The 24,315-nt window shown below is 45.1% G+C and overlaps 3 protein-coding genes across 3 annotated transcripts; 2 read left to right on the forward strand and 1 right to left on the reverse strand.

The window, feature by feature from the left end:
* The first annotated feature begins 801 nt into the window (after positions 1-801).
* On the forward strand, positions 802-10,486 carry LOC310825102 (period circadian protein homolog 1-like). The gene is given in 21 exon segments (XM_083697561.1): positions 802-931; positions 1,887-2,511; positions 2,753-3,006; positions 3,207-3,328; positions 3,449-3,650; positions 3,831-4,025; positions 4,203-4,281; positions 4,402-4,508; positions 4,689-4,842; positions 5,014-5,251; positions 5,358-5,469; positions 5,591-5,723; positions 5,835-5,953; positions 6,077-6,250; positions 6,375-6,509; positions 6,512-6,673; positions 6,838-7,976; positions 8,106-8,289; positions 8,488-8,671; positions 8,871-9,021; positions 9,293-10,486. Coding segments are annotated over 20 exon segments (4,455 nt in total). The 5' UTR covers positions 802-931; positions 1,887-2,191; the 3' UTR covers positions 9,584-10,486.
* Positions 10,487-14,338: 3,852 nt separating this feature from the next.
* pcolcea (procollagen C-endopeptidase enhancer a) lies at positions 14,339-18,723 on the forward strand. The gene is made up of 9 exons (XM_083685918.1): positions 14,339-14,465; positions 15,906-16,014; positions 16,114-16,372; positions 16,632-16,756; positions 16,863-16,999; positions 17,190-17,551; positions 17,666-17,743; positions 17,865-18,035; positions 18,278-18,723. Exons 1-9 carry the CDS (start codon positions 14,365-14,367, stop codon positions 18,406-18,408), a joined length of 1,473 nt encoding a protein of 490 aa, XP_083542044.1. The 5' UTR covers positions 14,339-14,364; the 3' UTR covers positions 18,409-18,723.
* Positions 18,724-20,578: 1,855 nt separating this feature from the next.
* LOC310819337 (uncharacterized protein C17orf114-like) lies at positions 20,579-23,125 on the reverse strand. The gene is made up of 3 exons (XM_083690585.1): positions 23,039-23,125; positions 20,988-21,097; positions 20,579-20,849 (listed from the first exon to the last, which is right to left on the reverse strand). The coding sequence occupies exons 2-3, from the start codon at positions 21,070-21,072 to the stop codon at positions 20,695-20,697; spliced, it is 240 nt and encodes a 79-aa protein (XP_083546711.1). The 5' UTR covers positions 21,073-21,097; positions 23,039-23,125; the 3' UTR covers positions 20,579-20,694.
* Between the last annotated feature and the right edge of the window lie 1,190 nt (positions 23,126-24,315).

Raw genomic sequence — 24,315 nt, forward strand, 5'->3', positions numbered from 1 at the left:
TCTGGGCCCCATGTTCTCTGTGCACAACAATCGCAAGCAGTGAGCCAAGTTGTCCAAAATAACCAGAATATTTCAAATGGACAGGATGGGACATAATCCAATGGGAGTTTAAACAATAATGAAGGTAGCAATTGCATGGTGTACAATTCATGCTGTATTCAGAGTTGTTAGGTTGTTGTTGTTGTTGTTTTTTTGCAAAGTTTAGGAAATGGGGCCCTCAGTAAATTCTTGATAATCTGAGTCACCCCCATTCATAAATAAATAAATATTCCTGGGTCTGTTGTATAGTGTAGCCTGTACACGTGGTGTATAGTGCAACATAGGCCTGGGCCACAGCAACAGCATTAACACAATGTCATGTTCCTTTATGGTTGTATGCCTATAGATCATGAATAGCTGTATGACGTTGACGGGAAGACACCTTTCAATTGTTCACGGATCAGTGGTATCTGATGCTGGTACCATAAAGGAAAGGAGTCGAGGAAAGGAGACGAGGAAATGACTCAGTTCTGAGTATTGGGACGTATCCAGACAATGTTCTAGCTGGGTTGTCGGAAATAGCGGAGCACTGCTGGGGCAACGTGACAGCAAAGCCCCGTGCATGTTGGGCAGAACCAATGAACGCAATGGATGGGCGTGGTATATTGTAATTGGGCGGAGTCGGACCTGATGGAGACCAATCACTGCGACATAAGGGACACGACAGGGGCGTGCGCACGTGTGCTTTTGCGTGTGTTCCCACTCTCGTACAAAGGGAATGTGCTGTTCTATGTGTACTTTCAGGCGAACGTCAGTTGACCATGTCGCTATAGGTGTCGATAGGGCGAGTTTTTCAAGGATCTTTATTCGTTTTCAAATCTTCTGAATACTTCGTTGAAGGCTTTTGATCATCATTGTTTCACTTGGATCGTACCTTCTCTTGATGAAAAAGGTGAGAGTGGCAGCTTTATGAGCATTGTGGTGATAGTTCGGTAGATAGCAAACTAGCTGGCTAGCTTCCTAGTAATACAGTTGTAGCAAAAGGTTGCAACTTGTTTTTGCCATTCACGGTTTGCGCATCATTTGTTTTACAAGGTTGTGTTTCTGGTTGTATTTAAAAAAATATATATATATTGTCAAGAATTTTTTTTAAAGTAGTTTTGCTGCAGGAAGGAATTGATTTGGATTGTTGTTTATGACTGACATGTTTTTATAGATTGGCTTTAGAATATTGTGTTGTGTTTAGTTTATTGTAAGTGTGACGAAGTCACTGTTTGGAGGCTGTATGTCCAGCAGAACAATTACATGGGCGCATGCGGAACCTAGCCTAAAACGCAAGGCACGTTGCGTTCACTGCTGTCAACAATAATATCAGCCGGTGTCATCCTGGCAAGGTGGCGCTTAAATCCTCAACACATGCCATGACACACGGGAGTTGACTAAAGCCAGAAGCGAACAGAATTTTACCAACTGTTACAGTCAGATAATTGTTTTTCACTGTGACTAAATTAGTTTGTTGGGTATATTGCTCTATCTACGCTATACATCGATAGGAACAGAGTGATGCAGTTCTTTTAACCACCACAAAATGACTCCGTGTGAGTCATTTAGGGTATAGATCACTTGAATGACTTGATTCTCTTGAAATTAAGTCATGTACCCAAATAATTCTTTTAAATATTAAGTGTATTGACAAGTGTATGGACACAATAGGCTTACTTGATTTTCGACGTAGCTACATTGTTAGATGTAGACAGTAATCTACTCTGGATTTTCTTGAAGGAGAAGCAAAAATAATGCTAATTTGATTTCTGTTTAGTGTGGATGACAAATTGTACTATTACACTGAGTACTCTGGTATACTCACGTAAAACTGCATATTAAAGTTTCTGTATTTCTTTCAACAGGTGAAACACTGGAGAGGTGAGGAAGGTGAGGAACACATTTTTCTTCAATTGGTTAATCAGATTAATCTGACAAAGTAATGGAAATACCTCTCAAGATCTATCAAGAACAATCCTGAAAGGAACATAAGGGCAGTGTATTTGAAACAAACTACACTTAATCTTTAGATCGTTTCGCAATTTTTTCCTTACTCAAACCATGACTCTATCTAATAATTATATTAGCCCAGCCTTGTGGTAGGGTGCGCATCTCCTTGTTTCGACGGAATTATTGGTGAACAATAATTATAAACCACTCATATAGATTTATGATGAGTGATGATAATGCATACATCACTCCTGGAAATGGCACTAGTGGAGTAAGTGTAGAAGAAGATGCAGTGGGGGGTCAAGAGGTAGGCTCCCCTGGACTGAGCGGGAGCTCTTCTACCAATGGAAATCGCATCCGGTCATCCGGAGGCAGCTCCTCCAGGGGTCCTGAAGTGTCAAACTCTGATGATACTGACGCCCACTCAAGCGGGAATGATTCTGCTGAGAGGGAGGTCGAAGGTCACATGGGACGTGAGCCGTCAACCTGCAGCTCCCACAATGGGAAAGACTCTGCCATGGAGACAACAGGAAGCAAGAGGTGACAAATTTAACATAATAAACATGTATTACAAACATTCTCTGATGGGTGGTAGACCCACCACGCCATGCATGTGAGAAATTAGACACAGGAGACTAGACACACGCTAGTTATACACACTGGCTAGATTTTGAAAATGTCCAGTGTTATAGCTCAAAATGGAAAACAAATCACGTCAAACGCCTCTGATGAAATTGTCTGCTCAACAGTGCTATAACTGACTGTCGTTTCTACCTTTCAGCTCAAACTCGCACAGCCCATCCCCTCCCAACAGCTCCATGGCCTACAGTCTGTTGAGTGGTAGCTCAGAGCAGGACAACCCCTCCACCAGCGGCTGCAGCAGTGACCAGCCAGCCAGGCTGCAGACCCAGAGAGAGCTGCTGAAGGCCTTGAAGGAGCTGAAGATCCGCGTCCCCGCAGACCATCGGGGAAAAGGACGCTCCAGCACCTTGGCCTCCCTGCAGTATGCACTCAATTGCGTCAAACAAGTCAGAGGTAAATGAGTGACCGTATGTCTATGGTAGCTACAGGGTTAAAGATGCCTTTTGCAGGATGTTGATTGTGATGCTCAAGCATCGTCACTAAGTTGCAGATATTGAGTTTAACAAACGTAGAATATGTGGTTTCAGATCTCGTTTAGCTACAGTTAGCATGTATCTGCTTGTATTTTGATTTGACTGTGTTTTGTTCTCTAGCAAATCAAGAGTATTATCACCAGTGGAGTGTGGAGGAGAGTCTCGGCTGCAGTCTGGACCTCTCAGCCTTCACTGTGGAGGAACTGGACAACATCACCTCCGAATACACTCTTCAAAACACGGTAGGAAGTTAGAACTACATACCCATACCTTTGTCGACTTGCACTAGGCCAAAAGCTCTCAAACCCAACACCACTGTGGCTCTAATCCTCTTTCTTTATTTCTTGACCTCTCTTTTACAGGATACATTCTCTGTGGGCGTGTCCTTCCTCTCTGGGAAGGTGGTTTACATCTCCCCCCAGGCTTCCTCTATGTTGAGCTGTAAGCCTGAGCGACTGCAGGGGGCGCTCTTCTCTGAGCTCCTGGCACCCCAGGATGTCAGCACCTTCTACAGCAGCACTGCTCCCTGCCGTCTGCCTCCCTGGGCCTCCTGCACTGGCTCTGGTAAGTCATAAGAGACGAGAGAAAGAGGAGACAGATTGGAGCTCAAATGCATGAATTGAACTCCTTCACATAAGTCCTATTTAATTCACTTCAGTTGGAAATGGACAAACCTGTTTGACTTGGCTAGTATGGAGATTGCTCTTGTGCTAATGTCTTTTCTTCTTCTACCATCTTTCTCAGTGACCTCCCCTGTGGACTGTACTCAGGAGAAATCCATGTTCTGCCGCATCAGTCGGGGGCGGGACACCGAGGGCGAGGTGCGATACTACCCCTTCCGTCTGACCCCCTACCAGCTAACGCTGCGAGACTCTGACATCTCCCAGCCCCAGCCCTGCTGCCTGCTCATCGCTGAGAGAGTGCACTCAGGATACGAGGGTATGTAACTTTCAGATTTTCAGGCCTGATCAAAGTTCTAAAACACATATAAACAATGCTAAACCGGTACAGGTCCAAAAAAACTATCCTATAATTCACACTCTGGTGTGTCCAGAGTTATCTCTGTTCTTTGCTAACCAGCCCCTCTCACTCTCCCTCCATTCCCTATTCTTCCAGCTCCCCGTATTCCAGCGGACAAGAGGATCTTCACCACTAGCCATACGCCCAGCTGTCTCTTTCAGGAGGTTGATGAAAGGTCAGTGTTCTTTGATTGTCCATCTGTCTGTTTCTATGTGAAGAACGTTTTCCTGTGGCGGTCCAGGTGTGTGTTATGTTTGCAGTGTGTAATAATGTTTTTATTGTTGTTGTATTGTAGGGCTGTGCCACTGTTGGGCTACCTGCCCCAGGACCTTGTGGGGACTCCTGTGCTCATGTACATCCACCCCGATGACAGGCCTCTCATGGTGGCCATCCACAAGAAGAGTGAGTACCTCTATCCCCTTCATCCTTTCCTCTCATAGATACACATACTTCAGTACACAAGCTTTGCAAATGGGCACATTTACAAGGGGGGGGGGGGTTTAATCCTCCGTAATTTTCAGAATGAGAGAATTAGGTGAAAGTAAAGGCGACACTCATACATATGTGTTGTTCCTCCCTCAGTTCTTCAGTCAGCAGGGCAGCCCTTTGAACATTCCCCCCTTCGTATGTGCACCCGGAATGGGGAGTATCTCACCATTGATACCAGCTGGTCCTCCTTCGTCAATCCCTGGAGCCGGAAAGTTGCCTTCATCGTTGGTCGGCACAAAGTGCGAACGTGAGTAGCCCCTTGAATGAACCTCTCAACAACTCCAATGATCTTCACCTCCCTAGCAGCCCTAAATTGTAACATCTTGGTATAGCTATCAAGTGGTTCAGGTACTTTGTTGGGACCTTCTTGTCTCTTACCTGTGTCCCTCTCTCTCTCTCTCTCTGCGCTCACTGACAGGAGTCCCCTGAATGAGGATGTGTTCACCCCTGGAGGAGAGGTGGAGGCGCGGGCCATGTCTCCTGAGATCCCCCGGCTGAGTGAGCAGATCCACCGTGTGCTGGTTCAGCCAGTGCACAGCGCTGGCTCGCAGGGCTATGGGAGCTCCCATGGCTCCCACCACCACCAACAGCCCAGTCCAGGCTCATCTTCAGGCAGCAACAGCCCCTCAAAGCTGGCCATCCAGCCCCACAGACCAGTAAGTGCAATCACGTACGCATGCACACATGAATCTGATGCCAGTTCTGACTCCCAGACAGGCACATCCAGAGCCAGTCTCATGTGTCTCTTCTCTTGTCCCCTAGCAGATGACGTTCCAGCAGATGTGTAAGGACGTCCACATGGTGAAGACCAATGGTCAGCAAGTCTTTATTGAGTCTCGCAACCGGCCGCCACTCCGCAAACACACCACCAGTGGTGAGCATTTGAAATGATACAAAGACTATTGAGAGATGAACATGCACATATGACCTTCATAAGGAATAGCAGTGAGAGAATGCAGAACTAATGGTACATTACCCCCCTGTCCTCTCTTCAGTAGCCCTGGTGGAGACCGAGAAGGTCAACAATGACCTTGGACCCATAGGGCTTTTGGGAGTGCAGCCACTAAGGAAAGAACCATCAGCTACCTACTCATACCAGCAGATCAACTGCCTGGACAGCATTGTAAGGTATGTGGCCGCTCTCGCGCCCATGTGAAGCTGTAAACCTTGGAAATGATCTACTTGCTATTGCCATGTGTTGGGCACTTTGTAATGCCATATGTCATTTTCTGTCTGTAGGTACTTGGAGAGCTGCAATGTCCCCAACACGGTGAAGAGGAAATGTGGCTCCTCCTCCTGCACGACATCATCAACCTCCGATGACGACAAGCAGAGGGAGCTGTCAGGAACAGCTAAAGGTACACACATTTGAACATAATGCTGTAGGAATGCTGACCTGCCCCAGTGCTCTTTTAAATGGTGTGATTTAGGTAGACTTTGACCAGTATATCTAACTAGATGTGATGCGGTTTTGTCTGCAGATTTGAATGCCCAGGGGGTGAATGAAGGCCTTAAAGGGGGGGGTCCACAGGGGTCCCATCCACTGAGCCCTCTGACACTGCACTGCAAAGCTGAGAGTGTGGTCTCCGTCACCTCCCAATGCAGCTTCAGTAGTACCATCGTCCACGTAGGGGACAAGAAGCCTCCAGAGTCAGGTGGGCTACAACACTCTTGCTGTTTGTTTGACTGACTATCCCCTCAATGTTTTTTCCACCCATTCTCCCTCATTAATCTCCCCTCCTCCAATCTCACGTTTATTGTTGACATTCTCTCTTTCAGATATTGTTATGATGGAGGAGGCGCCAGTGACCCCGACTCCCACGCCCACCTCTCCAGCCCCAGCCACTAACGCCATCACCACCACAGTGACTCCCCGGCCCTCGGCCCAGCCCAGCCCAGCTCATATGGGAGGAGGACAGCTGGAGGTTCAGGCCTGTTGGGTCTGACCAAAGAGGTGCTGTCTGCCCACACACAGCAGGAGGAGCAGGTGTTCCTCAGCCGCTTCAGGGACCTGGGCCAGCTGCGCATGCTGGAGCCCGGGCCTCCCCCGCTGCGTGGACACACAACCACACCCAAAGGTAGGTAGCAACCAGGAGGAGAAAAGAGTTCTCACCAAACAGTAGATTTTAATTCTCACAGAAAAGTAAGGATCTCGTTACCTGTAAATGGCAATCCATCATCCATTATTTCACTGCTATGTATTTCACTATTTCAAGCCTCTCTTGGTCTTTGTGTGTTTCAGGAGTGCACAGCTCGCAGGACTACCCAGCAGGTGGTAGTGGGCGGAGGCGTGGGAGGGGGGGCAAGAGACTGAAGCATCAGCAGGAGGGCTCCCAGCATGGCGGCCGCCCTCTGTCTAGTTCAGGCATGAACAGCAGCTCCAGAAGGGCAGGGGAAGGACACCCAGGGCCTGCATTCCCCGTCGGTCAACCTTTGATGATGCAGGGACCCCTGACCTCCTCCTCCTCCTGGCCCACCTCTGTGGCCTCTCAGGCCAGCCTCCCTCCTGCTGTGACCCCTTACCCTCCAGGAGTCCTTCCCTTCTTCCCCCTCTTCCCCTCTGTCCCTCAGCAACTCCTGGGCCACCCAGGGGTGGACCCCAGCCTGCAGATGGGCTTCACCAGCCCCCAGGCAGGCTTCCAGTACTCCATGCATCCCTCTCAGTTACCCCTACCCCTGCCCCCTCCAATGATGGTGGTTCTACCCAACTACGTGTTCCCTCAGCTCAACGCGGCTGTACCACAGCTCAATGCTGCCCTACCTCAATACAACACTGCTATACCGCACCTGAACCCCGCTCTCACACAACTCAACCAGGCTCTATCGCCATTCAATCAGGCTGTACCAGTAACCCAACTCAATCCTGGTTTGGCTCAATTCAACCCCACGATGACCCAAATTAATGCCGGCATACCTCACTTGAATCCCACGGTGGCTCAACTCAGCCATTTAGCGCCCCAGCTCAACCCTTTAGCGCCTCAGCTCAACCCAGCATTGTCGCTGATACCCCAACAGATACCCCAACACTTTTACAATCCCAGTCCTACATTCCCTTTCCCAAATGCTATTCCAGGGGTTCCCGCCTCGGCCTTACCGATATTGGACCCCATCGTAATCCAACGCGGCCCCTCCCGCTCAAGTACCCCTCAGTCGTCAGGCCAACACCCCCTGGAGGGGACGGACTCGCCCCTCTTTCAATCACGATGCTCCTCCCCCCTCAACCTGCTGCAGCTGGAGGAGACGCCCAGCAACCGTCCTGAGGGCATGTCCACCCAACAGACCCCGCCCCCACCGGGAGTGGCTGCTCAGGATTGGGTAGGGAAGCAAGGAGGCTCTGCCAACCGCAGCAGTATTAAAGATGATCTCAAAGAGAACGATAACGTGAGTTTTTAAAAATTCTTCTGCAGTCCATTTTCTTTTTCTTTAATTGTCTGATGAATAGAACAAGTTGTGTTGATGGGCTCGTGAGTTGTTCTTGTCTCACTTGTTCTCTCTGTGCTCTCACTCCAGGCTGATGCGGATGAGTCTAATCAGGACGCCATGTCCACGTCCAGTGACCTGCTGGACCTACTGCTGCAGGAGGATGCATGCTCAGGCACCGGCTCAGCCGCCTCTGGATCCAGGTCCTCGGGCTCTGGGTCAGGCTCCTCTGGATCTGGCTCTAATGGATGCAGCACGTCAGGAAGTGGAACGAGTGAGTTGGAAAACATACAAAATCAACCAGCGTTTACTGCCCTTGTCATAGGACATTTGTAGAGAGTTGACATGCAAACACACATACAAACACTCACAAAAACATATCCCATATTGAATTACATTTTTCATGAATGTGATAAGACAAATATAATACAGTATGTTGAGAGTGGGCTAAACTTTGACCTTTCAACTTCAGGAAGCAGCAACACCAGCAAGTACTTTGGTAGCGTCGACTCGTCTGAAAATGACCACTCCCATAAGCAGCCAGCAGGTGGTGCTGAGGAGGTCCAGCTGATGAAGTATGTCCTTCAGGACCCCATCTGGCTCCTTATGGCTAACACGGATGACAAAGTGATGATGACGTACCAGATGCCCACCAGGTGAGCAGTCTTTCATGGCCACTTTGGCTTGTCATGGTTACAAGTCATGATGAGTCATGTGAATATAATACCATATTATTCGGTGTTCAAAGTATTAGTATTAGACATGCATGTGTGAGATATGTAGGAATTCATTGGGATTCTTCAGACTGGAATATCTGTGGATGTGTGTGTGAGAGTATTTGTCGTGTTTTTAAAGGGACAGAGAGACTGTTCTGAGGCAGGATCGGGTGATGTTGAGTGCTGTGCAGAAGCAGCAGCCGCGCTTCACTGAGGAGCAGAAGAGGGAGCTGGTTCAGGTCCACCCATGGATGGGGACTGGTCGTCTTCCTCATGCCATCATGACCCCTGTAAGTGACCTTACTGACCGCCTTAACTTCATTCCTGTCACTCTCAGCTCTGCCTGAGCCAGCCACTGTGGGACCGTCACACTTTACTTTTGATTATTCATTTAAAAAGGCCATCTAAATAATCACAGATGACCATCCCAATGCTGTTATGACTACCAACGAGAAGCCAATAGGTTGCGATGGGGATGAATAGATAGGAGTGTACTGGTGTAAGGAGTATGTGTTTTCTAAACCTTCTCCCCTTCCTGCCCCTCTCTGTGTGTGTGCTTAGTCATGTACTGGCTGTGGGTCTCCTCCCGCCTCCTCAGCCGCGCGGCCTTTTGAAGAGGAGCTCCAAGACATCGACCTAACAGAGGTTCTCCAGCTGCAGGAGACACATGTCACCATGGCATCAGACACTCCCGACACATCCATCCAGCAGACGGCTGACACAGGTGACAGGACAATGGAGAAGGACGGACACGTTGCTGCCACGAGCAGTCAGGGCAAAACAGCTGAGGAGTCCGAGGTGACGTCATCCTTGACAGGGAAAGGGCTTTCTGTGGCTGACAAAGGCAATTGAGGACCCAAAAATAACTCAGACAATTTTACGTAATGGCGCAATGATTTGGAACAGATAGAGGCAAAGTCATTGCTGAAGAATGGAAATGGATGTATGGGAATAGATAAGGAGCCAAAGAATACCTGATTGAGTTTGAATAAATGTAACATATGATGGAGAATGTAGTTCACTGTCTGTAAAAAGGTGTGTTGTATACATTTAGGAGTAGAAAAGGAATCTCTTTGTAAATATTCACTTTATTTGTATATTTGTGCCTGCACTACTCCCCTAAAGTAGTGACCGTTTACATGCTATTGTGTGTACCAACGCAATAGAATTTATTGATCCAATGTCCATATTGGAAAATGCTGTCATATCTGTGATGGTAAGAACAATGGTTAAATACTAAATTCATGTTGAAGGATGTATTTGGTAGAATACTTACTACAAAATATTTTCTAAGTTGATATTGTACAGTGTTTGTCTGTATACCATCCAAGAGCTGATGTACTACAGTTTTTGTGGGTTTAGTTTTTGTCATGTAATGTAATTTTTTCTAGAATGATGATACACAATCTGTGTAAAAAGATGTACAGTTTTAGACAATAGACATGACTATTTTATCCCCTCCCCAGATGTACATAATACATAATTTCAAAAGAAAATGTTAAAGAATTTCCAAATACTCTGTTCTTTGTTTGTGTTATGGGGTGTTCTGTCCAAAAAGTATTGCCAATTTCTCTGGAGCAGAGATGGGAGTTCCCATGGTAACGAGAGAGAGAGAGAGAGAGAAAAGGCTCGTCGTATTGGTCAGATACTCTGTGTTTGGGATTCAGTCTATCCCTTATTCCTGCTTTCTCTCTCTCCTTATGTATTTTATGAATGTTAACTTCATATAAAACTTCAATAAAACAAAAAAAAACACTTGTCAATATTCTGTGTTTGCGCCGAGGGATTTTGGTATATGATAATAAACGTTTAAAAAATACTCTTGTTTCTAGTGTCTGATGTGTTTTGCGTTTGTGGTGTGATTAGTATCTACTAGGTACAGTATTCGGATTCGGTTTTGTCAAATCTGTTGTTGCCTTCCCTACCACTCGAGGGTGTAGATACACAGTTAGTGGTGAATTCAAGGAGAATCTTACGATGACACAAAACACTTGTTTTGAAACATTGGCATCATTTTAACTTGCCGCAAATATGTAAGTACCTATCCATCCTGACCTCTCGGCTTATTATAATTATGAAGGTTACAGCTAAATAAGTGCTACACGGTGTACCCCACTCTAACACTATCCCATCAGGGGAGGCTGATGGAGGTAGAAATTGGAGGATGGGCTCATTGGAATGAGGCTGGCCTCTGATTTCTACCTCCACTGTATCCCCTGTACTGTAGGGAATTGACTGAAAACCTTACCTGATCTGACTTGTGTGATCAACAATTCTCTCAATGATGATGCATAGCCTTAGAATAGCATTGATATAAAACCATCATAACCATATAAATCCATTTTATGAAAGAAACAGTGTAGGGTGGGTGGCTCCTCCATTGCTGGAAAGAGAGGACGTCCCTGACCCTCTCAGCGTGAGCACATTCTAATCCCACTCCTTAGTTTTCCAAGAATTTCTGGAATCTTCTCCTCAACAAATCAGCAGTTTAGGTTCCACAGGCAGGATGATTAAATTGTGGCTCGCGTCTTAAGTCAGTGTAAAACCCAGTGTGGTAGCGGAGGGGCTCAACTGTGAGCAATAAAGAGCCATGAGATCAACGCTCTTAAATCAAAATGGTCTGCCGTCTCTCTTTCTGGGGTTGCAAAAAAGGAGTTCAAAGTGTTTTGAACATTCCACTCCATTTTGCATGTACATGGAGGGAGAGACAGTACTCCTGGCCACTGGCAGAGTGAGAGAGAGGAGGCAGGGACACTTTTCTCCCAGTGGCAGCGCTATTTCCACCCATAGACATATTGGCATTATGGCCAAATGGTTAGAGCATGAAGTCAGAGCAGAATAGCTTCAACAGATGCCTTACATTGCATCACTATAGAACTGAAGATATACTCTGAAAATGTATGTCATTTTCATTATTAGACAAGGAGAATCTGGAATATTGCACTCAAACTTCTAGAAAACCCTACCAATTTAATGTGGTTTTCATATACTGTATGCATGGTCTATTATCTGATAAAGACTAGTACTGATTTACCCCTGCGACACAGGTTAGATTGAAACAAAAGTACAGGTCACATTATATACCCATATTTTGGAAAAACTGAGGCTATGACCCAAGGTAGAAGGTATGATCCAAATCTAAACACAATACTTCCCAGAAGACGTGTGGACACCTGGCGTTCTGGCACAGGGTTTGCTTGACTGTTATTCTCCAACAAATTAATCATCATTCTCATCATTCTGCCAGAGTTTGTGGTCTGCTTCGATGTCTGTTTCTGCTCCTCTGGGATTTCTCTGAATAACTTGATTTACCCATTACTCACGATTGAATATTTTTGTGCATAGACGTGTTACCTTACGAGCAGTAAACATTTCACTGTATACTTATATGCACGTGACAAATAAAGAATCTTGAATCTTGAATCACTGTTTCATTCTTTTGTGTTTTCTCTGTGTGTGTACGTCCATAAGAATGTGTGTTTGTGGTGGACTCTGATCTTTTTTGAGCTGCTTTTGGGTGAAACCATAATGACAGAGAAGAGGTTTATGGTTCTTCTGAGAAGAGCAGTGGCAGTTTGTGACCGCCTCACACACATTGTCACCGTCTCACACAATTGCAGGTTTCCGGAAGGCTATTGTCACTCCGTTTCTCCGTTTTCTTCACTCCAGTCTTTAGTTTTCCTCTCTCCCTTCCATTTTTACACACCTCAGATTGACTTCATTGGTTCCAGAGATGTTGTGCAACTCTAGACAACATACATACCTCCGAGGGGTTGTTGGTGGTGGTGTGGTTTGGCTGTTGGGATTTCTGTCTCAAGCAGGGACAAATCAACATGACTCACTGAAAGACAATTTTCTATTTTATTTCCAAATTTGCTTATTTTTGATCTCCCATCCTTTACTCCATCTTTTCAGTTTCCATCTCGCTATAGAAGCTCCCTTTTCCATCCATCCCTCCCCGAACACAGACTCTTACTCCCCCATTGCTTCACCCCTTTTCGTGCAGTAGTCCCTCTCTCTGCAGTAATGGCTGTCCATCTTGATGGATTGTTCTGGAGCCGTGGCAGAGGCCTACACCCTTGGACTCCAGCCAGGTGTTAAGGTCACTCATACTCCCACACTTCAGCAGCAGATGCAAACACATAGACGCCATCCACCCCCCAGCAGACTCCGCACGTCACCACATTCCTGCTCTCCCTCTTATCAGAGCTTCAGCTCTCTCACACACACAGCAGTCGGCACACTGGAGAGTTACAGACCAGCTAAGAACAAACACCCTTATCATGGCTACAGGCCGAAATGCATTGTTTTTTTATACAATAACAATGCATTTCCTCTTCACTTCAGTTTGCTCCTCAGTTCAGGCACCTTGGTTGGAGAATGAGGTAGCAGCAGAGTTCCTTTCCCGAGTCTCAAACAAGCAGCAGTTCCATAGCATTGGTGAATATTGTTATTTCTCTACCTGTAACAGCAGTACAATTCAAAGCAGTATAGCAGTATACATTAGCTGATGAATCCTTGTTCAAATGATTGACCATCTGTAAAATTGGTAACCAGTGTGCCCATGTGGTGAGACTGGGATGAGATAGTATAGCCTGTCTATGCCCCCTCCTCCAGGCTTTGATCATGGTGCTGTTGATCTGTCCCCCTGGGTGGGGCTGTTTTTATGGGCTTCATGAAACAGCATCCCCCTCTACAGGCCCCAGCTATGTAGGCCAAAGGGTCGGTTCTGCAACAGAGCAACCTTCGAGGAAGAACACTCCCCCCCTCTGGAGTGTTTTTCCTTGTCTTGTTGCATTGTGGGGGTTGATAGAGCCCCTTCTGACTCTATGAAACTATGGAGCTAAAGAAGCTCTAGGGGGCTAGGGAAATGTGGTCCAAGGAAAGAGGCCAGACAGTAGCTTCAAGACACATTTCCATAAAAAAGGCTCAAGTTCAACTTCTTTAGTAACTTTGACTTTTAGATGTCCTTGAGAAAATCACACAAAAATCATAATTCTGAATACATCAGTCAAGGTGTTGGTCAGAAGCTTGCACTTACTGGAATGCAAAGAAACAGGAACTTGCTTGTAAAGTGCCACCCCCCGCTTTGTGCCCCAGGCTCTACGTCCAACCGTGCAGCCAGCATAATGATCCACCAGGCCCTCTCTCTGGGAGTACCTGAGACATGTTGTCAACAAAACTGACAACTAGGACAAGTGCTATAACTTCTGCTATAACCATAACATGCTAAGTCTATAAAAGTAATGGTCAGATCCAATACGGTGCAAATGATACTTTTTGATGCTATGTAGAAGTTTTGTAATGAGTTTGCAGCCAATGTTGGGTACTTGTCCCTATTCCTCTGCTTTCCTCCTCTCTTTTTCTTTGTGCCCCCTCTTTTGCATCTAGGCCAATGTTAACATTTAGACAACATCTGGTTATAATTAACCTCCCCCCTCCCTTCCCCCTCACGTCGCCTCCCCCCTCTATGACTCCTTCTTGCTCCTTCTACCCTTTCAACATCTCTCTCTCTCTCTCTCTCTCTCCTCCTCTTTCTCTCCGCCTCTCTAGTGGCTCCCTCCCCCTGTCCTTCACCTCTCCCCGTCTTGGTCCCATCTCTCTACCCGGTTGCTGTGTCTACACTCTGCATCATGAAGTGTGAGGGCTGTATCTGGGCTCTTTCCCTGCTCCTGTCTCTCAGTTTAGCCAGGGCTCAGGCACAGAGCCAACCACAGACGACCAACTACACCAGGTGAGGCGCGGGGGCATGTGACTGGGTTTAGTGGGTTTGGAATGTGTGTTTGTAAGAGGAAGCACAAGAGGCTCTGGTTGAATTGATTGCACAGTGTATACACAAGGATGCACATTTTGTCATTAGGTCTGGTTTAAGATGTGTAATGGGTGCCAAGTTAGGATTTGCTTTGGTGTGGATATGGCAGCACTGTTGTCCCAGTAGCTGTGACTGGTCTGTAGTGTGCTGTGGTTGAGCTCACAGATGTTGATGCTTTGGAGTCTGCTTGCCTGCCTGTCTGCATGGGGTTGCACCAGGACAGCTTGGCTTTGGACATCTTGGCTCTCATCAGATGGCGTCTCTCTTCGCTGGGGTTCTGCAGTCTGAGCTCGTATTTAGTGAAAAAGAAGGAGTTTTCTCAACATGTCTACGTTCAAGTTGGCGTCAATGACATTGGCTGGAGTCCTGGAAAACAAATTTTCTCCCCCATTTCCAATGATTTGACTCAGCTTCTTCGCTTTATAAGGAGTTTATTTTGTTGCTGTTCGTTTGACGACTCGATAATTGTTGAAACAAACTATTTCTAATTTAGTGTGCTGAATTGTAGGGATGATTATATCATTCAGTTAATTTGCCTATAGGACTTGTTAACAGACACAACTGTAAGAAGCACATTCAGCACCTTTACTTAGTGTGTTTATTCTGTCCCTAGCATCAGACAGTCTGTGACTATACTGTATATAATTATCAGTCTGTGGCTATATACTGTATATAATTATCCATGAAAGTATGCTGGCAATAGTCAAGGCTTGGGTATTTTCCGTTGTAACGGAACTATGTGTTATTTGGGAGAAGAAGCTTGGATTAAATATTTGAGCAGGAGACTGGGGGGTTGAGTTTGAGATTGGGATAAGCAGAGGACATAAAAAAAGATAAACAAAAAAAAGAACGCAGAGAAATGTAGGGGAGGTCTTCAAGAGGAAACTCTTGTGGAGGATGCCATGACCCCCCACAAACTATATCCAGTCTCCATCCTGTCTACAACCCCCCAGGTCTTCAGTCTCTAGTAACCGACACCCAAGTTCCAAGGGGAGACATTATTGCTATGTACTAAAGGGATTTAGAGATAATCTAGTGAGGAAGTGAATCATAATACTGAGTATTAGTGTGTGTGTGTGTGCGTGTGCGTGTGTGCATGCGTGCGTGCGTGCGTGCGTGCGTGCGTGCGTGCGTGCGTGCGTGCGTGCGTGCGTGCGTGCGTGCGTGCGTGCGTGCGTGCGTGTGTGTGTGGGAGTGTGTGAGAAAGAATGTGTGACTGTGTGCATAGGCGTGTGTGTGTGTGTGGACAACACAAAGTGCTTATACATTCATCTGTACATCCTCATGTCCATGATAAACATATACTCTACTATTCTCATGGTATTAAACTTCACTCTATGTTCTCACTCTGCTCATTCTCAGGCCAGTGTTCCACTGTGGAGGTGACTTGGTCTCAGACTCAGGCTTCGTGGGCAGCGAGGGATTTCCAAGCTACTACAAACCCAACAGCAAATGCTTATGGCGCATCACCGTGAGTCACCGGCCCCCACAACATATATAATGCCTGACTCAGCGTTTTCCCCACAAACTTATTCTAAGACTCATGTTCTGCCCCCTCTCTGAACTCCAGGTCCCAGAGGGCAATGTGGTCATGCTCTCCTTCCGCATCTTCGACCTGGAGGCTGACCCGCTCTGTCGCTATGACTACTTGGATGTGTACAACGGCCACTCCAAAATGGTGCAGAAGCTAGGAAGGTTCTGTGGAACGTTCCGGCCTGGTTCTCTCATCTCCACCACCAACACCATGATGCTGGAGATGGTGTCTGACACAGAGACTGGAGGGAGAGGCTTCCTGGCCTATTTCAATGGAGGGAGACCACATGTAGATGGTAAGCTACCCTTCCTCCTAGACTTTGATTGCTATTTTTATGATATGGTTATATACATTTTTTCTTCTATTTTATCTTTTATTCTATGCACTTTTAGATTATTCTTGTATAATGAAAAGCGCTTTATAAATTATTATTATTATTATTATTATTATTATTATTATTAAGTCTTTCTTTCTAATAGGAATGACTGAGAATGAGAAAAAAATTAAATGATTCCAGATGACTTCATTCGGTATGCCTGTATGACTTGTTTTAGAAAATCAATTCTGCGGAGGCAAGATGACAAAGTCCCAGGGCTCAGTCATGACACCCAACTGGCCTGACAAGAATTACCCAGCTGGCATCAGCTGCTCTTGGCTCATCACAGTGGAGCCAGACATGGTAGTTTCCCATCCCATCTTTATTATGCATAGCATTCTGCAAATGATGCTGTCACTATTATGCACAAATCATAAACCTGATGTGTTTTTCTGTCTATGTTGGTTAGGTGATTGAAGTGACGTTTGGTAAATTTGACTTGGAGTCGGACAGTTACTGCCGCTTTGACTATGTGGCATTCTTCAACGGTGGAGAGAAAGACGACTCTCGACGTATTGGAAAATACTGTGGAGAAGTGATACCCGAGTAAGTGGTAAAAGATAGAAATGTGTGTGTGTGTGTGTGTGTGTGTGTGTGTGCTTGCATGCATGTGTTTGAATTTGAGTGTCTGCATGTGTTTGTATTTGCCTATGTCCCTGTCTGTTTGTTTAGGTTACCATTAATCTCACTGTCTTCCCTTGCTCTCCTCCAATCCTCCCTCTGTCTCCACCCACAGAACGATCGTGACCAATGGGAACGTGCTACTGGTCCAGTTTGTGTCTGACCTCAGTGTGACCTCTGATGGCTTTATGGCCACTTACACCAGCTACCCCCGCGGCTCCCGGCCAGCAACGGCTGACAGAAACACGGGAACCCATGTAGGGTCAGTCCCCTCCAGGCCTGCTGTTAAACCCATCCTGCCTGTCATTAAAACCACCACTACCACCCAGCCACCCACCACCACCACAGCCAGATACATAGCCCCCCCAACACTACAGCCCCAGGAGCCCACCGCCAAACCCAAACCAGTCAAACCAGTAAGAACCCGTGGACCAATCAAGCCAGGCCAGGGCGGGAGAGTGGTGGTAAAGAGGCCAGGTAAGTAAAGCTGGAGCACTAATGTGGCCAGAGCTGGGTGTGTGTATAGTAGGTGTGGGTGTATCTGTGTGTGTGTAACTGTGTGTGTCATCTGTGTTTGTTTGTGTTCTACAGTCCCCTTGAACCCACTGTGTGCTAAGGCATGCAAGAGGGATGGAACCATCAAGACCAGTTTCTGTGCCAGTGAATTCGGTGAGTTCCACACACTGCACAGCAAATCACAGAGAGCTAGCATCATCACACCATAGCCAACCAAGGTAGCATTCTAATTAACTCTAACTCCCCCCCCCCCACCTCCCTTCCTCTCTCCCAGTGATCACAGGGAAGGTGACAGCACTAACCCCTGCTCCTCAGGGACGTGTGAGTGTCAGCATCTCGCTCATTAAGGCCTACAAGGCGGGGCGACTGACCATCACCCAGGCTGGACAGGCCATGTCTGTCAAGCTGGAGTCAACTTGCAAGAAGTGTCCTTTACTGCGGAGAGGTAACCCACCCTACAACATTATACACACATGCACACCCATGAAGGCCGGTGGAGGTAGACATCGGAGGAGGGGCTCATTGTAATGAACACAATGTTGTTTGATACCATTCCTCATGCCATCCATGAATTACAATGAGCCAGTCCTCTGATTTCTACCTCCACTGATACACACACATACTGTATCAGGAAAGATAGTATTGCAAATGCCTGATCCATATATTGTTGATCAATCTCCTTTTCAGGTTCAAACTACATCATTATGGGCCAGGTGAACGAGGATGGACGTGGCACACTGGCACCTGGTGCCTTTACTGCCCCATACAAGGCCCCACATCACAAACTGCTGAGCAATATCAACAACCAACCCTGCTAACCTCAAACCTCAGTCCGCCTATCAGAGGCCAGAAAATCCGGCCTCATCCAAGGATACCATGACAACTAACGCAATGATGCCAAAATGGGATATATGAACTGAATGATCCACAGTATGTTTTTCCTGAAGATTCTCCATGACCATAACTTAATTGATGAAAACAAATTCTCCAGGGTCTCTCACAGGTATCACATAGCAGCAGTTTTTATCCAACTCATAATATGATTATATTGTATTATTTTTGTAGTTTTATAAACGTTCAAATGTCAGACCTTATATTTGTAATTTATGTCTCTGAATAAAGGATTTATAACACATTGGTCATACGTTTTTATCATATGAACTTTAACCGTAAGAAAATGTAACATTCAGAAGTCATCTGTACAAATTTACTGCACAGTGATTGTACGCCTCCTAGTGGTCAGATTCACAATAGAATAGTCTTTCTATTGACATTCCAAAAACAGGCGCAGCAACTCTGTGCTACCAAACACGCTTGCTACCAAATACAACATGTTATGGGTTTAAATCTAGATGCAACCTAGAGTAGTTGATCAGTGAGCACACACTCATACTAAAATACAGGATAAAATCCTTATAGGGATCTCTAGAGTGATGCATGGGCCTATAATGTATGATCACGCACTTTGCCTGGCGTGACCACGACAAAATGACTGACTGCATACGGGGAACTGCTTCGACATTTCTCGTATGCAACAGTGTCACCATGTGGCCAGATATCTGTTGCCATTTTGTACTGTCAACCATGCCATTCATGGTGTTGTTATCACAACTAAATGATGTGAATTGCCTTGCCTCTTGCCAAATATCTAACCAGGGAGAAGAACAGTAGGGCCAATATAGTCATATTTCAAACTCAGTTATATATTTCAAAATCATTACGATATGATGATTCATGTGGGCTATTAACCACTCTTCAGGTTGACCATGTTCACCTTTTAGTTGCAGTTACTATTTAATCATAATCTGTCATGATTATATAACATGTTATCAGATCTCATTCTGATATCATGTACATCAGGTATTATGACGTTTGCTTTATGTTCACCCAGGAGTGTTATCTGATGCACCGGATGGCTTAGTTCATATGGTATACTGTGGATGGAAATGACATAACCTTTCTACCATGTCGTATCTAAAACGTGTGTTGTTTGTTTACACGGGCAATTTAATCGCTACCGCTCCCCCATGTCCTATGTCAGGTCACTGCATGTTAATCTTTAACCTACGTTTACAGTCTCGCATAGAGGCCTGTTTGTTCAGTAAGTACATCCCTTGTTTTCCTGTACCAAAACATATACAGTCTCATTCAGACAACCCACACAAAGCGGTAGATAAACAAAAATAACATGAAACAGACGTTAACATTTTAATCAAACGGCACAACGAACACTGGATTTGTTACACTACATAACAGTATTGGTCTTGTAATTGTTAGTCGCTCATTGATTATTTCACGGAAACAATACAAATGCAATATTGACGGTAATAACTGACATTTGCACAATCATAACAAATTGTACAACCGTAGACTATAACACCAGTTGCTAGATAGGAATTTACAGTAATAAAGATTTTCACATCCAGTGTAGTTACTGTAACAGTATCATCTGGTTAGGTTTTTCAATGGACCACTACAAAGCAGGCTTTACACGTGCAACCATAAAAGCAGACAATCACATTATCAAAGGCACACACACACAGACACACAGACACACAGACACACAGACACACACACACACACACACACACACACACACACACACACACACACACACACACACACACACAAATGTAACCCTACAAATAAATAAAGTGACAAATGACTACAATGACGTCAAAACATGGAGACATGAAGAATGCACTGAACGGTAATAGGCAGCGTAAACAAAGCAAAGATCCTGTCTCACAACCTTTAGCTAAAAAAAACGTTCTCCCATTTGTCAAACATGTTCTAATGTCAATCATACAGCTCACAATGGTGCTACCAAGCAACTAACTGCAACCTTGAGGTTACATAACGAAGCTCCTCACCAACACACAAGTGCAGTTTGCCAACCATTACGCGTGACCAATGGTCCTGACATGTTACTTTCAGTCAAAGACCTAGCTAAGGTAAGATTCCTCTGTCTGTCATGGTCTGTGAGGGCGAGAGAGAGAGAGTCTGGTTGGAGTCGCAGAGGCTTCTGAGCTCACAATTGGCTGCTTGGGGCATGAAGTGGGTTGCTGAAGGTTGCGGTAGGTGCTAGATGCAGAGGATGCTGGTTAGTAGGTGGCATCGATAACGTTGCCTTCCATCTGATGTCTGTAAGTCACTCTGGCCTTGTGGGAGAAGTACACAGGGTACACCCCCCCTCCAGCATCATCCCTGGCCCAGGACACTGCAGGGGAGTACTGAGGCTCCACCTCTCTGGATGGGACTAGGGAGCAAGAAGGGGAGAGAGAAGAGGATTAAAAACACATTCACATGACATTCATACTGGGAAGTCAGAGTCCCACCACTGCTGCCCATAAAAGGAATCCCACTTCTCCTCTAGAGTGTCTTGTAGTGTTCTTACCGGCATTAGGGGGGCAGTGTCTTCCCTTGCCCCTGCCTTTACAGCGCCTGTACCAGGGAAAGCATTGCAGAACCTTCACGCCCATGGGTGCAGCAGCAAGAGGAGCCAGTCTGAAAATAGAGAACAGCATTTTATAACTTTGAACACATTTGTTATATATATAAAGTATTTAGCACAGGTAATTCTGGCATATTTAGGTGAAAACAACTGCCACAACTTTGTAAACTTTCCAGCCAGAATATGTTCTACAGTTTCAAATATGTGCTTTGCTCAAAAATGCAATTACTTTTTACCCCTCCAGTGAATTGCACCAGCAACATTTGCTCATTTTCTTTTTCCAAACCTAACACGCCAAACTTGGTTTGGTTGTAAAGCTACATTATGAAAAAGCATTGATAGATTTTCTGAGAGAGTGAGATAGCTTTTGGGTGGTTTCTTCCTTGTCCTTATGATTAAAGGTACCTGATGGCTGGACTATTAAATGAATAATTTCAGCTCTGGTCGAAGCCATAATTGGTCCTGCCTAAAGGCAGGCACTTCATCAAAGGGAGCTTTTAAATGTAATGTATTCAGTATCTGTGACCCAAATCTTCAGCTGGCTCTGTGCCGGAGCCAAAGACCCAAAAAATCTAACAGCCATAATCCAATGCCTACTAATACGGCTTCATACTCTTCAACTCATTTTAACTGAGTGTCACAGGGCATATCAACGCTGGTCATGTTCATTTCCACCATTAAAGTTTGGGTCATACGAATAATTGAGCTTTGTTGTTCGACGTTTCTCAATGGATTTGAGCAGCAAATCCAGGAGGCTTAAGATGTCTCTTCAGGGAATTGCTGTGAGAGAAAGTGGACACACTGCCAGCAAGCATCTTGTGATCCGCAGTAATCTCAGAACTCAGAAAATGTAGGACTCTTAATGTCACCTGCTGGTCCATGAGGAACAAACAGCCATGTCCCCCACATGCCCAACTAAGCATATTGAGAGTTGTTGGTTTTACTATATGCCCATTAGGTTTGACAAGTAAACTCACATCCATGATCATATTGCAAGTGATGTGCTTCAATTTCACATGGCTAATGCAATGCCAGTGTAACAAATGAGGTGGAACTGCTGGAATCAGGTCTTGAGCCCAGTTTGAGCCTGCGGGTTTAGGGCAAGCATGCTAACTACTTATCCACAAAGAGCTAGACCCCTTGACATAGCCCATTGTTCATTAATAAAGTACACATGCAAGATACACAACTCCACTAGGTTTGTGCATTTCCATAAAGGCCAGGGAGACTGACACATACAGTTGCTTCCAATAGGCCATAACGAAGTATCAGACAGCATCAGTGCTTGAACCAGTACATTTAAGGCAACAGGGCAAGTGTACCTCCCATGCGATCAAGTGACTGTCCAGAGGACGCTACTTTTCTGCACGCTAGACCTGTTACGGTCAACCAGAAACGTCAACCGGTAAGCTAGATACACAGTCCGTTATATAAAACGGCTGGAGGATAATCTGCTGAGAGGAAATTGAAACTAGAGCAAGTCAACAGAGCGAGAGAGACGGCTTATAGTATCACAACATTCACAGTTGTACTGTTGTACTGTGAATGTAGCTGCGGCTGCATTGTCTTCAACATTCAACTTGTTGGTAGCCTTAATCGGTCTTAATGTGCGTACTTGGTCATTTTGTGCGTGTTTGGTTATTTTGCGAGTGTTTTGTTTTGTTCTTATTTTTTTGTTATCAGGTTAGCCATCAAATCAGAAATTGTGTGCAACTTATTCTATGCACAATGGCAGCTCATGTTTATTGTTTCCAACACGTGAATATAGAAGTCATAATAGAAATCATTTTTAAAGAAGATCTTATACCATTTAGATCTCATCCCCTAGCTCATGTACCCAAAAACACCCTAAACAAAAAAGAAACTCAGAATACAATCTATAGGCTATATATATCAATAATCAATCAATATACAACTATGAAATAGAATATTACACAATAAAACAAATTGCCTAGGATGTATTCATGTTTTTGAAAGTATAAAGTTCAACTCACCTGCAGAATTCAAAAGATCCAAACTAAATGAAGTTGCCTAGTTATAACTTATATGCAAGCAATTTTCTTTGAATTGTTGTAGAAATCGTCTTGTTTGTATCCTCAATAACCGTTTCTGTATGATCTTCGAGTGGTTGTGAGGCGAGCGCTCATTCCCCGATCTGACTGACGATGCTCTAAATACTAGTCTCCAGCTCTCCTGCCGCTACAGCGACGGCATGGGAAATTTCCACTGCCGACTCGGAGTCTTTAAATAGCTAATCCCTCAGCGCGTGGCCACAAGACAAAACATGCCTCCCTCTGTCGCTGACCCCAGACTTGTGTGTTGGCACAATGACATTGGCCATGAATCAGATTGCCACTGAACTGTTGCTACTGCCCTCAAAGCACTGTCAAACATAATTAGGTGACTTAGCTCTGTGCTGTAGGCCTAATGTAATACACCTGTACTTCCACAAAAGCCACTGATCAGGTCACCAAATGTTAATGCCATTGTTTTGTCCATCATCACAGTAGGTCAGGACAGAGAACAACTGGGCATCAGAGCAAGTAGGGCAACTTTTAAACAACAACAATATGATTTGCATATTGGCCTGTTTGTGTTTGGATGTCCCTAACTGACAGCAATATACTCTGTTACTGCTTCAGTTAGGCTATCAGCCACATCTTGCTTTTCTTTTTCATGCTACTTTATTGCTTGTCCAACAACCATGGTGCCTGCAATATAGACTTTCAGTTCTGTAAGTATTTTGGGCTGAAGTGAGGAATTAAGGGTAATTAAGACAGATTTGAGTTGCCATCAATTGTCATTTGGATTGTTGCTTGAGTAACACTATAAACATAATATGTTTTGATAACTTTAGGTGGTACATATAATTGTGCATGTATATATATGTGGCTTTATTCCAAATAGGTTGTCAATGTCTCCTGAACATTTCTCATATTATCATCATTCACAAGAGAACATAAGGAGACTCTTACAGTGACTAAGTTATGCAATACAAGTTTTTTTATTGATTCTGTAGGCCTGTGACATTGTAGGATATACATAGATTAACACTGCATTAACTTGGATTAAGATTGTTTGAACATTGGACAGCTGCCAAATGACATCATGGGGATAGTATCCTTGGTAACCCACAGGTTTTTTGAGTGACGTAATGGCACTGTGCAGCTGGAATTCCACAAGAGGGAGATGTTGCATACATAATAGGAATATCATGTCTCCAATGGTGTCTACTCTACAATGGTAGAGTAGTATTTTCTTGAACACAAAG

This window comes from Argentina silus (assembly GCF_951799395.1).
Source record: "Argentina silus genome assembly, chromosome: 2".
NCBI lineage: Eukaryota > Metazoa > Chordata > Actinopteri > Argentiniformes > Argentinidae > Argentina > Argentina silus.

Excerpts from the sequence above, each read along its gene's own strand:
- LOC310819337 (XM_083690585.1), bottom strand. The coding sequence starts at position 21,072 with ATGGGCGTGAAGGTTCTGCAATGCTTTCCCTGGTACAGGCGCTGTAAA. Across the intron at positions 20,850-20,987 it reads ACACTGCCCCCCTAATGCCG|TCCCATCCAGAGAGGTGGAG; the intron begins GTAAGAACACTA and ends CTTGCTCCCTAG.
- pcolcea (XM_083685918.1), top strand. The coding sequence starts at position 14,365 with ATGAAGTGTGAGGGCTGTATCTGGGCTCTTTCCCTGCTCCTGTCTCTC. Across the intron at positions 16,373-16,631 it reads AGGGAGACCACATGTAGATG|AAAATCAATTCTGCGGAGGC; the intron begins GTAAGCTACCCT and ends GACTTGTTTTAG. Across the intron at positions 17,744-17,864 it reads TTTCTGTGCCAGTGAATTCG|TGATCACAGGGAAGGTGACA; the intron begins GTGAGTTCCACA and ends CCTCTCTCCCAG.